This window comes from Staurois parvus, unplaced genomic scaffold (genome assembly GCF_062004578.1).
Source record: "Staurois parvus isolate SC_StPar_1 unplaced genomic scaffold, SC_StPar_1.0 ptg001011l, whole genome shotgun sequence".
In the NCBI taxonomy this organism is placed as follows: Eukaryota; Metazoa; Chordata; class Amphibia; order Anura; family Ranidae; genus Staurois; species Staurois parvus.
The window spans coordinates 667,996-681,870 of record NW_028318807.1 but is presented as its reverse complement, the minus strand read 5'-3'; the positions used below and the strand labels follow the sequence as shown (position 1 = coordinate 681,870).

Here is a 13,875-nt window from a genome sequence, read left to right as displayed (position 1 = left end):
TTACATTTTACAGATGATATTTTCTCTCATTTTCTTGATTTAGAGTGGAGATCCAATCGATATAGAATTTGAGGTGAAAGCAGAAGAAGAAGAGGCGTATGTGAGGGATGATCAGCAGTCTATGGAGGAGGATGGAATAACGGGGACATTTATAGAGGAGGACACTCCTACAGAGATCAGCACAGGTGGGTCATGAACACTAAATCCATTCCTCCACCCATACTGCTCACTGATTGGTCCAGAGTAGGGCGGGGACTGGGTGATATCAGCCTGTAATCCCCTGGTCACTTTCCTGAGCTGTGTTCCCCGTCCTGTATTCCTGGATTTCTCTCGGATAATCTTCCTTCTCTGTGCTGCAGACACAATTTATGTATCTAGACTGGATTTATGGAGGTTCTGGGGTTCAGCTGGCAGCAAAATGTTGATTTTCACTTTACACAATCCTAGTCCTAGGCCCCTAGGGCATGTGCTTTTGATCTTTTGCACAATGTCCAAGTCTAGTAAGATCTCTGACAGAACAATTCTCCCAGGGTTCCTTGCTCTGTGGTCTGCTGGCTGTGCCGGGTGGAGGGATATGTCTGTATAGTCTCAGGCCCAAGTCACTGAGTGCAGTCTCAGGAGATGGGAGGCAGCGGTGTGGGACCTCTGCAACTTGTCTCGTGTAGACATTTAAAGTGGTTGTAAACCCTCCTGTAATCCCCTCATCACTTTCCCTCCTATAAAAGACAGTTCTGGTTGTTTCCTCACTCTCTGACTAAGGTCCATGAATAAAGAAATGACCTGGTAGGAGATCAGAGGAGCCATTTCCTAGTTCCCTTGAGGGTGGAATTGTAAGCTCCTCAGAGACCAAGCTGCCTGATGTGGGCGGAGTCCTGGTTTGGGGGAACCAATCAGCTCCTGTCTAGTAATCCTCTTTGTCTTTGTATTTTAGTCCATGGCCGGGAGATGAGGAAAACCTCCAAGGATTGTCTCACTTTGTCTCCAGACTGGAAAGTAGAAGATGAGGACATCACACAGTATAGTCCAGGAGAAAACCCGGCTTCCTCCAATGTCCATCCGGCACCACCCAGTGTAGATGGACCATCGGATTCCTCGTATCCTGAGGAACCTCAGACTGTGCGGGACCGGGCCGGCCTTCCAACAGGGAAGAGATTCTCCTGTACTGAGTGCGGGAAGGGGTTCCGTTATAAATCCCATCTTAATGTGCATAAAAGATGTCACACAGGGGAGAAGCCGTATTCCTGTCCTGAGTGTGGGAAATGTTTTTCACATAAGGGCAATCTTGACACACATCAGAGATCTCACACGGGGGAGAAGCCGTATTCCTGTCCTGAGTGTGGAAAATGTTTTTCAGTGAAGACCAGTCTTTACAACCATCAGAGATCTCACACGGGGGAGAAGCCGTATTCCTGCCCTGAGTGCGGGAAATGTTTTTCACATAAGTCACATCTTGACACACATCAGAGAACTCACACGGGGGATAAGCCATATTCCTGCCCTGAGTGCGGGAAATGTTTTTCACAGAAGTCCAGTCTTTACAAACATCAGAGATCTCACACAGGTGAGAAATTCTATTCCTGTCCTGAGTGTGGGAAATGTTTTTCACATAAGTCACATCTTGACACACATCAGAGATCGCACACGGGGGAGAAACCGTATTCCTGTTCTGAGTGCGCAAAATGTTTTTCACAGATGTCCAGTCTCTACAAACATCAGAGATCTCACACGGGGGAGAAGCCGTATTCCTGTCCTGAGTGCGGGAAACGTTTTGCAGAGAAGTCCAATCTTTACAAACATCAGATTTCTCACACGGGGGAGAAGCCATATTCCTGTCCTGAGTGCGGGAAACATTTTGCGCAGAAGTACCAACTTTACACACATCAGAGAATGCACACGGGGGAGAAACCGTATTCCTGTCCTGAGTGTGGGAAATGTTTTTCATTTAAGTTCCATCTTTCCAGGCATCAGAGATCTCACACGGGGGAGAAGCCGTATTCCTGTCCTGAGTGCAGGAAACGTTTTGCACAGAAGTACCAACTTTACACACATCAGAGAATGCACACAGGGGAGAAGCCGTATTCCTGTCCTGAGTGTGGGAAATGTTTTTCTGTGAAGTGCCATCTTGTCACCCATGAAAGGTCTCACACGGGTGAGAAGTCGTATTCCTGTCTTGAGTGCGGGAAATGTTTTTTAGACAAGTCCAATCTTTACAAACATCAGAGATCTCATACAGGGGGAGAAGCCGTATTTCTGTCCTGAATGTTGGAAATTTTTTTCACAGAAGTCCCATCTTTCCATACATCAGAGATCTCACACGGGGGAGAAGCCGTATTCTTGTCCTGAGTGCGGAAAATGTTTTTCCACAGAAGTCCTATCTTTCTATACATCAGAGATCTCACACGGGGGAGAAGCCGTATTCCTGTCCTGAGTGCGGAAAATGTTTTTCACAGAACTAGCTTTACAAACATCAGAGATTGCACATGGGAGAAGCTGCTTTCTACTCCTGAGTGAGGGAAATGTTCCTCACTGAAGTTCTGTCTTCCTGTACATCAGGGGTCCCACACAACTCTGGAGGTGTATTAGTGCCTTGAGTGCGGGAAATGTCTTCTAGATGAATGTTGCTGGACATCCCAGCTCTCATGTGGGGAAGAAGCACACCCTGATATACACCTCAGATATACTCCATGGCTGATCTTCATCATGGAAGAAACAGTTCATAAGGAGATCAGAGGTCCCCAAAGACATGGATGAAGTGTGGGACCGGGTTGGCCATTGATGGCAGGAGAAGAATAAAAATGGAGTCCTGCCCTGTGATTGGCTGAATACAGTTTGTGGTGGGAGATTTCACAAACACTTGGAGGTCTATTATTAATACTTTGTGGACAAATGTTCCAAGCACTCATTAGGCCCACAGTTGGAGGTGAGGACAATACTTGCATGGTGGGGGATCACTGAAGAGGTGGGTGGTAATAAAATGTCCCAATTCTAGAAGAGTGACTGATGGTGTACACATGGAAGCAATGGAATTGTGTGTATACCGGGAATGAAGGAGTGATTGATGAATGCACATATTGGGACTTTCCCGTGTCTTTCTCCATACATGTTTCTTCTTGTATGTTTCCCGTGATACAAATGTCTGTGTATATGATCGGCACATGATGGTCTGTCTATGACAAACGTTTCATTGATCTGATCATTTCCATGGTGATTGTGGACACATTGGCCCTGATTTACTAAGACGTGAGTCTACCAGCAGACTCTGACCATTCAGGCAGACTCAGTTAAATCAATGAGGACCTGTCAGTCCTCTGAGCGGCGTCTAGCAATCTCATTGATGAACGTCTACTTTACTATTAGTAAATGTGGAATCGCATCTGGCACATTTTCAGCTGCAATACCGGATATGTCCGCTAGATGGCGCACAAGCGCGGGCTTTGTACCATTGGAGCTTTCCTGTTGGCATAAGAGAATACTTAGAATGTAACATAATTAGTACACCGAGATTAGAATTGTTTTTTTTTTGTTTTTTTTTTGCTGTTTCTCCAAAATGATGAGACAACTGATGCATTTACTAATGAATGTCATACATTCTATTTTCAGATGTTAAACATTTTCACACTTATATCTGAAATAATTGGAAATGTCTAGTTCTAAGTTCCCAATATAATGATATATCTTCCTTCTCTTTAATCATGTAACTATTCTATGTTAAGGTATTAATGCACATGGGTTATACACATCACACATCTGGGGGTGCAGCGGTATGCTGGCAGCTATGGGTTAGTCATCCATCCATCCATCAGGGTGGATGCCCAAATGGTCCTGGGGAGGAATTAGCTCAGCCACAGGAGCCAGAAAGGTTCTTAATAGTGTAGTACACTGTCACAGGGGTGGATGACCTTTCACGTGTTCATGCACTACTGTCCGTCATGGATAAACCACGCGTGCCATTCATAGGCACTCCCTGAGTTGGTACTCTCACACCAAGGACATTCCATTATTCAGGAATGATTATAGGAACTTTTTTTTAGCACCATTTACCAGTTTACATCATCATTAATGGGCAGCACAGTGGATTAATGGTTAGCACATCTGCCTTGCAGTAAATGGCTCATGGGTTCGATTCCTGACCATGGCACCTCCTGCATGGAGTTTGCATGTTCTCCCTGTGCTTGCATGGGTTTCCTCCAAGTACTCCAGTTTCCTCCAAAGAAATGCTGGTAGGTGTATTGATTCCTCTCCAAATTGGCCCTAGTGTATGAATGTGAGTTAGGGACCTTAGATTGTTCACCGCTTGAGGGTTAGGGACTGATGTGAATGTACAATATATGTGTAAAGCACTGCGTACATTGACAGCACTATAAAAGTACCTAAAATAAATAAATGATTGCACTTTTTGGATTTTCCATGCGTTGATGATTGATAACATGCATTTATAGCGCTGCACTATTACTGTAACATATTTCTATTCTGGGACTGTTGCCAATACCCTGAGTGCTAGCTGCTACCTTCATATCTATACCTAGATTTATATTGATCTTGTGTAATACCATTTTAGTAGTCTATATCATTTGACCAGCACTCGCTTTATCATTATTTGTAAACAATGTAACTATTCTACATTGCAGCTCAAACTGTGTCTCCTCCAGTGGCTGAGTGGTTAGAACTCAGAACTTTAAGCCTGTGGGTCATGGATTCTAATCCCAGTCATGGCTGCATCCCGGTTTGCATGCTTTCTCTGCACGGGTGTGTTTCTACCAACACTCCAAAGACATGCTGTTAGGTTAATTGGGCCTAGTATATGTAAAAAAACAAAAAATCGGTCGTTCAGTTGGCTGACATTACCAACAGCAAAAAAATCATCTGATTTTCGTCCCGTCTACGGCTGGCATTTTTACTTCTGTCCCTTGCAGAGAGCTCTGCTATTATATTTTACATGAAAAGTTTGCGGTTGCAAAAATGTATCAATTTTGGATAAAGATGTTTTTATTCGGATGCAAATAGATACATTGTTGCAACCGCAAACTTTTCATGTAAAATATAATAGCGGACTGGAATTCTTCTTCTTCCCAACTTTACCAATAGAAAAAAAAATGTGCCAAAACCCTGATTAAACGGCCGACCAATTAACCCACTAACGGTGCAAAAATTGGCCGATTTTTTTTTCCGGACGATTTTCGACCCATCTATGGCCTGCATTAGATTGTAAGCTCCTTGACATTTGTGAATGACCAAAATATGGAGATCAATTTCCAGGGTTCTGTCAGTGCCAGGAATATAGATCAATTAATTAAGATTTTTGCTACTGACTAGAAAGTGGAAAGGGAGTGAATCTTACCTGCGTCCTGTTCTTCTGACAAGTTTGAAACTTTCAATTTTCCTTCTGTTTAGATTTCCTTACAACTTTGTTTATCTTCTCTAAGACTACGTTCACACTAGCTTTGTCAGCAGGCGTCAGACAGGCATTTGGGAAGTGTTTTTTATGCAGCAAAACTGGCACCTCATGTCCAGTCCGGAGGAGTTGAAGCCTCCCATTCAAGTCTATGGTGCCGCTCCTCAAACGCCTGGTAGATGTTTGCGGTGCAGTTGCGACGTGGTTGCAAGGTATTTTTGGAGCGTTAATACCATTTAACTTCATTACAGGCATTTGTGGTGCAGTTTTAATGCTTGGCAAATGCTTATCACATGCCTCAAAACCGTGCATACATCCAAAATGCACTGGAACACACCAAAAACGCATCCAAAATGCACTGGAACACATCAAAAACGCATCCAAAATGCTCTGGAACACGCTAAACATGCATCAAAAAAGTGCATGCAAAAACGCATCTGGAACACATCTAGACTGTTTCTATAGTGTGAACTGGCCCTTAGGACTTGTTCACACCATTTGTGGTGCAGAAACGCATGCAAGAGCACGCATTGTCCAGCACAGCAAAGAAATGTAATACCCTCTGCAGATGTGCGCAGGTACCATGATGAAAACTTAATTGCACCTCCACCTATCTAGTAAACACAGATGCATTCACAGCCACCAAAACGCATGGCACCACACTACTGTGCGGTTAGGTGCAACACACTTTTACAATAACATGCCTGTAGTATTTTTGCATGTTCCCACACGTTAGGCAGCCCATTGAAATTAATGAGCTGAGGAAAATAAAGTAAAAAATGCCCCATTCACACAGGTCCTCTGGCCTGTACAGCATGAATGAGTGGGTTGTTTATGTGGCTAGAGCCACCGGTTACACTATGGGGACACAGCAGCTGTATGAACACAGGTTGTCATCTGACAAATGTGAAGGCGTGAGGAAGTGGCCCTGAATGCTCACTGTCTGTGTTCAGGGCTGTACACCTGCACCCATATGCTTGTCAAATTATGACCTGCAGCATTTCCATAGTGTAACATAGGTTACCTGCAAGTGGCGATAGCCACAAAAACCAAACACTGATTCCCACTCTACAGGCCACAGCACCCATGTGAATGAGCCCCAAGACCTCCATTACACACACAGCTTTATTTATGAACTCAGTACAGTTTTATCATTTAGATTTCACAGGAATATGGTTGGAATTATATCCATTAATAATGTTTTTAGTGTATTTTTTACCATAAATATCATTTGGATATTTTCTCTGGCGGTGGGGGGCTGTCAGGTATGCTGTACGGGGCCTCATGATATCTAACAGTGGCCCTGGGTGCTTGTGTCTGTGCCACCTGTATAGTTAGGAAGAACCTTGAACCTCTGCTATGTACCTCAATGGATCTAGGAATTGGACATGTTTTCAACTGAAAATACAACAATTATTAGTAATGTTTCCCCAGCAAATGAGGATCAGCTCCTCGGTGGAGAACAGCAATCTCGCCATGTCCAGATGTGGTCTGAAATTCCACAAAAGAACAATTCACAAAACTAAAAAATAGACTTGTAAATGACCACTAAACTCTCCTAATTACACTCCCATCCACTAATACTTCCCACTACCACTTCCGGGTGTGTGCAAACGTCCTGCCACCAACGTCATGATGTATTTCCGGTATGACAGCTGCTCTAGCGCCTCCAACAGCCGTCTTGGCGTTGATTTGTGCACCATAGCAATTTTACATGCGGCTCCATTGTGTATATGACATTCGCAAATATATGTTTGCAGTTCTATTGTGGATTTGGCATTGGTGAATGTATGCTTGCAGCTCTACTGTGTATATGACATTGGTGAATGTATGCTTGCAGCTATACTGTGTATATGACATTGGTGACTGTATGTTTGCAGCTATACTGTGTATATGACATTGGTGAATGTATGCTTGCAGCTCTACTGTGTATATGACATTGGTGAATGTATGCTTGCAGCTCTACTGTGTATATGACATTGGTGAATGTATGTTTGCAGCTCTACTGTGTATATGACATTGGTGAATGTATGCTTGCAGCTATACTGTGTATATGACATTGGTGACTGTATGTTTGCAGCTCTACTGTGTATATGACATTGGTGAATGTATGCTTGCAGCTATACTGTGTATATGACATTGGTGAATGTATGCTTGCAGCTATACTGTGTATATGACATTGGTGAATGTATGTTTGCAGCTCTACTGTGAATATGACATTGGTGAATGTATGCTTGCAGCTATACTGTGTATATGACATTGGTGAATATATATTTGCCAGTAAAGGCCCAAAGTCAACATAAATTGGGGGCCCAATTTATTACTGTTAAGAGGATTGTAGAAAAAGAATAGCTAGCTGCACATTGAACATGAACTATTTATTGGTACATAACATGGTCTTGTGGTGCAATAGGGGGCTTTTGGTTTGTTAGTTTGGACATACTTGCATATAGCGCTGTCAATTTACGCAGCGCTTTACATGTATGTGGTAAATTCACATCAGTCCCTAACCCTCAAGGGGCGTACTAAGGGCCCTAACTTACATTCATACATATACTAGGGCCAATTTTGACAGGATCCAATTAACCTACCAGCATGTCTTTAGAGTGTGGGAGGAAACACACAGGCACAGGGAGAAAATGCAAACTCCAGGCAGGAGGTGCCTATGTTGGGATTTGAACCAACAACCCTAGTACTGCCAGGTGGAAGTGCTAACCATTTAGCCACTGTGCTACATTCAACTAGAACATGAAATAATCCCCTCAAAAAATACATAGTCCAAATGTTTATTGATCAAATACACATTCCACATTTATTTGGACAGCAACAACAAGTAGGGACATTCAATTTCTTGGTGAAAAAATAAACAAGCAGGATAATAAAGAGCTTACAATCTAAAAAATTATACTTCTAATGAACTGTGCTTTCACAGGTTACGACAGGAAACAAATGGTTAATATGAATCACTTGGGCTTATCCACAAAACAAGCTGCAGATCGAAATATCAATATAAAAAATACATACGTGCCAAAATAAAACACCTCCCACCTCCCCAAATCCCCCACACATACATTTCTCACCATGTTTGTCTGAAAACTGCATTTCAGTCTAAATAAAACAAACTTGGAAGAGCAGAGCAATGGACATGTGTTAGGATTACAATGCAAAGATAATAAACACAATCATTGTACAATAACACACAAACACACCTTAGAAGGAAGAACATGCAAAACATTTACACCCACATCAAAACACAGCGGGAGTGTGGCCTGGGGCAATTCACCACAATATCTCTTCCTCCCTCAAACCACCACAGACAAGGACTTGCAAAAATAATGTGCCTATACCAGGCAAAATCAGCCACAACTGCATCTCTTTATATAAGGTAGGCCACACCCACCACTGTCATTCATTGGGTTAGAGAAAGTGTTTGCACCTGATGAATCCTCTTCCCTCCTGCATTAACCCTTGGTATACAGGCCCCACAAATCAGAGTCAGAAAGAAAGCCACAGTGAAGTGTACCTGTGCAGCATACAACAGAACATTGAACAGGGATGTGAAAGGGAACCCTATTGGCAATATTTCTTGGTCCTATGGGCACAATTCCCTCCAGATTATCGCATGAGTTAAGGCAGTCACATGACCACATCTCGCATGCAATACTGAAAATGTCAATTCACTTTTGCTAGTATGCGACATTTTCCATAAATCGGAAAAACACTCAGGAAATCAAACATAAAAAGGCCTTACACCGCGATCACATCAAAGCCGATTTAGAAATTGTGCGATGTACAGTGAAGATGCTGATTTCCTTGCGATTTGCAAGACATCTGACACAGATATCTATGCAAATCGTCACAAAGGTAGTACATGTACAACTTTAAAAATCAGTGTCGGAAACGCACCCATGTGACTGCTCTAATAGCAGACAATAGGGTGCGACTTAGCATACGATTTGCAAGTCGCATGTCATGCAAATCGCATGTCAAGTCGCATCCAGGGTGCATGATTTCAGGTGCGATTTGGGAATTGAAATTGTACCTGATATCCGATCTAATGAATGTGAATGTGAGTATCCTAACGTAAGCGATTTGCTGCAGCACAATTTCACAAGTAGTTCTCGTCTAACTTTTTCAGCATTTTGTTGCGATTTCACATATAGACTACAATAGAAACCGCAATGCAAAACACAATTGAAAATGCAATAACTCATTGGTAAATCTACAGAAAACACGGTGAAATTGCCAACAAAAAGCACAATTTTAAATCACATCTAGTGTGAACCAAGCAGGCAATTCAACAAAGGAAATAAATCTTTGAAGGCATGCGGTATCTGCATGCTCAGATAAGGGTCTGTTATAGATTTTGGGGGGGGGGGAAACTCCATGCCATTATTTAATTATTTTTTTTTTTAATCCTTTTCTCTTTCGCTCACTCTTCTCATGGTTCCCAAAAGGAGGTGGAGTGCAAACCAGCATTATCCAATCAATCATTAGTCCAGGCCCTTATCTCATCCCATGGTTTGACATTCACATAAGGTGCTACTTTAAAGGTGTTTGAACAGACAAGGCCTCATTCTAATTCACATTATAGGGATCATTTAAACAGAAAGCAAAGATGCACATGTATGTTAGGGTAGTCACACAGAGATCATGTAAATTCATTGCTGTGGTTGGGATTCAAACCGACAACCCTAGCATTGTGAGGCAGTAGTGATAACCACTAACCCACAGAGCTGTTGAACACTAAACCTGCCTGTATTTCTGTGGTGTGAATCAATCCTAAGTCCCTGGGAAAGGTCAGTGTAACTAGCCAGATATCTCCAATGTGACACAAATGTTGTGCTATGTTGCCAATTCAGATGTATGTTGGTTCTATGTATCCCAATACAAAGTATTGCAATACTAATACAGGCGTACCTCGGTGTACCAACACCTCGGTTAACGGAATTTTTGGTTTACGAATGAAAATCCATTGAAAATAATGCCTCGGTTTACACAATTGTTAATAATTTTTTTCACAATACAAAGTGTATGTCGGTGCTGATTTTCAAATGCAAATGCCGGCCTTTTTTTTTTTTCACTATAGTTCACAAGCTTAGAAGTCACTTTCCCCGAAGTTACAGAAAACTTTGTATCTTTTAATAAACTCAAAGTAAACATTGTTTCCTTTAGGGATATAAATTACAAGAAAACTTTCTCTTTTAGCTGGGGGAAGTGACAGGTGAATTTCTGAGCTATAGTGAAGGAAAAATAAAAGGGAGAATTACATTTAAAAACTAGCACCATAATAAATAAAAAACAGCGTGGGGTCCCCCCTCCCATCCACACCAAGCCCTCTGGGTCTGGTATGTATATTAAGGGGTAAATCCACACCAAAATTAAATAAAAAACAGCCTGGGGATCCCCTCAAAATCCATACCAGACCCTTATCCGAGCATGCAGCCCGGCAGGTCAGGAAAGGGGGGGATGAGCGAGCGCCCCCCCCTCCTGAACCATACCAGGCCACATGCCCTCAACATGGGGGGTGCTTTGGGGCAGGGGGGCTCCCCCCCAAAGCACCCTGTCCCCATGTTAATGGGGACAAGGGCCTCTTCCGTTAGTGGGATAATTGGTCGGCCATTTTTTGGGATTTTAGCATATTTTGTTTATCAGTAAAGTTGGAATTTTTTTTTCCAAATTTACTGATAAAAAAAATGTGCCAAAATCCCAAAAAACGGCTGACCAAATATCCCACTAACGGCCCGAAAATCGTTAGTTTATTTTTTCGGCAGAAAAATCAGCCGATTTTAGACCCATCTATGGCCTGCTTTAGATGGGTCTAAAATCGTCGGAAAAAAAATCGGGTGATTTTCGGCCCGTTACTGGGGTAAATTGGTCAGCCATTTTTGGGGATTGTGCCACTTTTTTAATTGGTAAATTTGGATAAAAATCAGCCAATTTTACAGATCGGCCGATTTTAGCTGCAATGATCAGAAAATTGGCTGATCTTTTAACAAATAAAAAATCTGCACATGAGCCATGACCTGCAAGAAAAAGAAGAAAAAGAAAATGAAAAAGAATAAAAAAAAAAAAAGAAAAATAAGAAAAAGAAAAATGCAGGCCATAGATGGGGCGAAAACTGACCGTTTTTTTAAAAAAAAAAATAAAATGAAAAATCGGTTGTTCAATGGGCCGACGTTACCACCAATGGTAAAAAAAATTGTCCGATTTTCGCCCCGTCTACGGCCTGCAAATATAATAGCAAAGTAATTACTTCTGTCCCTGCAGAGAGCTACGCTATTATATTTGACATTAAAAAGTATAAAGGTTGCAACATTGTATCTATTTGTATCCGAATAAAAACATCTGTATCGGAAATGGATACAAATAGATACAATGTTGCAACCTTTATACTTTTTAATGTCAAATATAATAGCGGAGCTCTCTGCAGGGACAGAAGGAATGTTTCAGCTGTCATCGGGGTTTCCCACTGACAGCTGAATTTTAAATTATTTCTGTGAATTAAATAAAGAATAAAAAAAACAGCGTGGGTCCCCCCCTCCCATCTGTACCAAGCCCTTCTGGTCTGGTATGGATATTAAGGGGGAACTCAATGCCAAAATTTAAAAAAAAAAACAGCGTGGGTCCCCCTCAATATCCATACCAGACCCTTATCCGAGCATGCAGCCCGGCAGGTCAGGAAAGGGGGGGATGAGCGAGCGCCCCCCCTCCTGAACCATACCAGGCCACATGCCCTCAACATGGGGGGTGCTTTGGGGCAGGGGGGGCCCCCCAAAGCACCTTGTCCCCATGTTGATGAGGACAAGGGCCTCTTCCCCACAACCCTGGCCGGTGGTTGTGGGGGTCTGTGGGCGGGGGCTTATCAGAATCTGGAAGCCCCCTTTAACAAGGGGGCCCCCAGATCCCAGCCCCCCCCCCTACGTGAATGAGTCTGCGGTACATGGTCCTGCGACTCATTCACAAAAAAACGAAGTGTGGTGTAAAAAAAACACAGTACAGGGTCTTTGACAAGTCCTTTATTAAAACAATGTCCCCCGAAGTAGAACCAACGTAAATCACGGCGGTGGCGACCCGAAAAAGGAAAAAAAAAAGTTCCGCTCCCGTCGGAGGCTTCCAGCCTTGTGAAGAAAAGGCTATCTGACAGTTCTTAAACAGGTTAGGGGCGGGGCCAGCCGTGAACATCATCCCCGCCCCTTACCTATTTGAGAACTGTCACCCTGTCTCTCCACTGAGGCTAACTAGCTGAATGCAGGAGACAGTCTGACATTTCTTATATAGGTATGGGGCGGGGCCAGCCGGGAACAGCAAGCATGTGACTTGGGGCGGGTCATTCGGATGATGTCCCCGGCTGGCCCCGCCCCATACGGGAGCGGAACTCTTTTCTTTCTTTTTTCTGGTCACCGCCGCCGCCGTGATTGACGTTGGATCTACTTCGGGGGACATTGTTTTAATAAAGGACTTGTCAAAGACCCTGTACTGTGTTTTTTTTACACCACACTTTGTTTTTTTGTGAATGAGTCGCATGTACCGCAGACTCATTCACATAGGGGGGCCGGGATCTGGGGGCCCCCTTGTTAAAGGGGGCTTCCAGATTCTGATAAGCCCCCCACCCGCAGACCCCCACAACCACCGGCCAGGGTTGTGGGGAAGAGGCCCTTGTCCTCATCCTTTCCTGACCTACTGGGCTGCATGCTCAGGTAAGGGTCTGGTATGGATATTGAGGGGGACCCACGCTGTTTTTTTTTTAAAATTTCAGCGTGGAGTTCCCCCTTAATATCCATACCAGACCTGAAGGGCTTGGTATGGATGAGAGGGGGGACCCACGCTGTTTGTTTTTTTTTTTATGGGGACCTTTATTTTTACATTCAGCTGTCAAAATAAATATTATCTAGACCTTCAAAATAAGTAAAATCATTACAGAAATAATTATAAAGGATAAGAAACAAAAATAGAATCACTAGAACTAAGGAAATCCAATGAGAATACATAAAGATATGCCGAGTGCTGTTTATTAAACACAGTAGTCGTGACCGAGTGTCGGCTGTCAGAGGAATCCACACACAGGAGTCGTGACCGAGTGCCAGCTGTCAGAGGAATCCACACACAGAAGACGTGACCGAGTGCCGGCTGTCAGAGTACTCCACACACAGGAGACGCGACCGAGTGCCGGCTGTCAGAGGAATCCACACACAGGAGACGTGACCGAGTGCCGGCTGTCAGAGGACTCCACACACAGGAGACGCGACCGAGTGCCGGCTGTCAGAGGACTCCACACGCAGGAGACGCGACCGAGTTCCGGCTGTCAGAGGACTCCACACACAGGAGACGCGACCGAGTGCCGGCTGTCAGAGGACTCCACACACAGGAGACTCCACCGAGTGCCGGCTGTCAGAGGAATCCACACACAGGAGACGTGACCGAGTGCCGGCTGTCAGAGGACTCCACACACAGGAGACGTGACCGAGTGCCGGCTGTCAGAG

At 43.6% G+C, this 13,875-nt stretch overlaps 1 protein-coding gene and 1 long non-coding RNA gene across 2 annotated transcripts in view; both read left to right on the top strand.

Moving 5' to 3' along the window:
- LOC149441231 (uncharacterized) overlaps nucleotides 1-196 on the top strand; it is a 35,739-nt gene extending 35,543 nt beyond the window's left edge. Inside the window, exon 3 of the long non-coding RNA XR_016307423.1 lies at nucleotides 44-196. This is a non-coding gene — a long non-coding RNA (uncharacterized LOC149441231). The remainder of the gene's footprint in view (nucleotides 1-43) is intronic.
- Nucleotides 1-13,875, top strand: part of LOC149441229 (uncharacterized) — an 89,031-nt gene that overhangs the window by 44,707 nt on the left and 30,449 nt on the right. Inside the window, exon 3 of the mRNA XM_089657607.1 lies at nucleotides 1,222-1,999. Coding sequence (XP_089513733.1) covers nucleotides 1,222-1,999 — 778 coding nt within the window. The remainder of the gene's footprint in view (nucleotides 1-1,221; nucleotides 2,000-13,875) is intronic.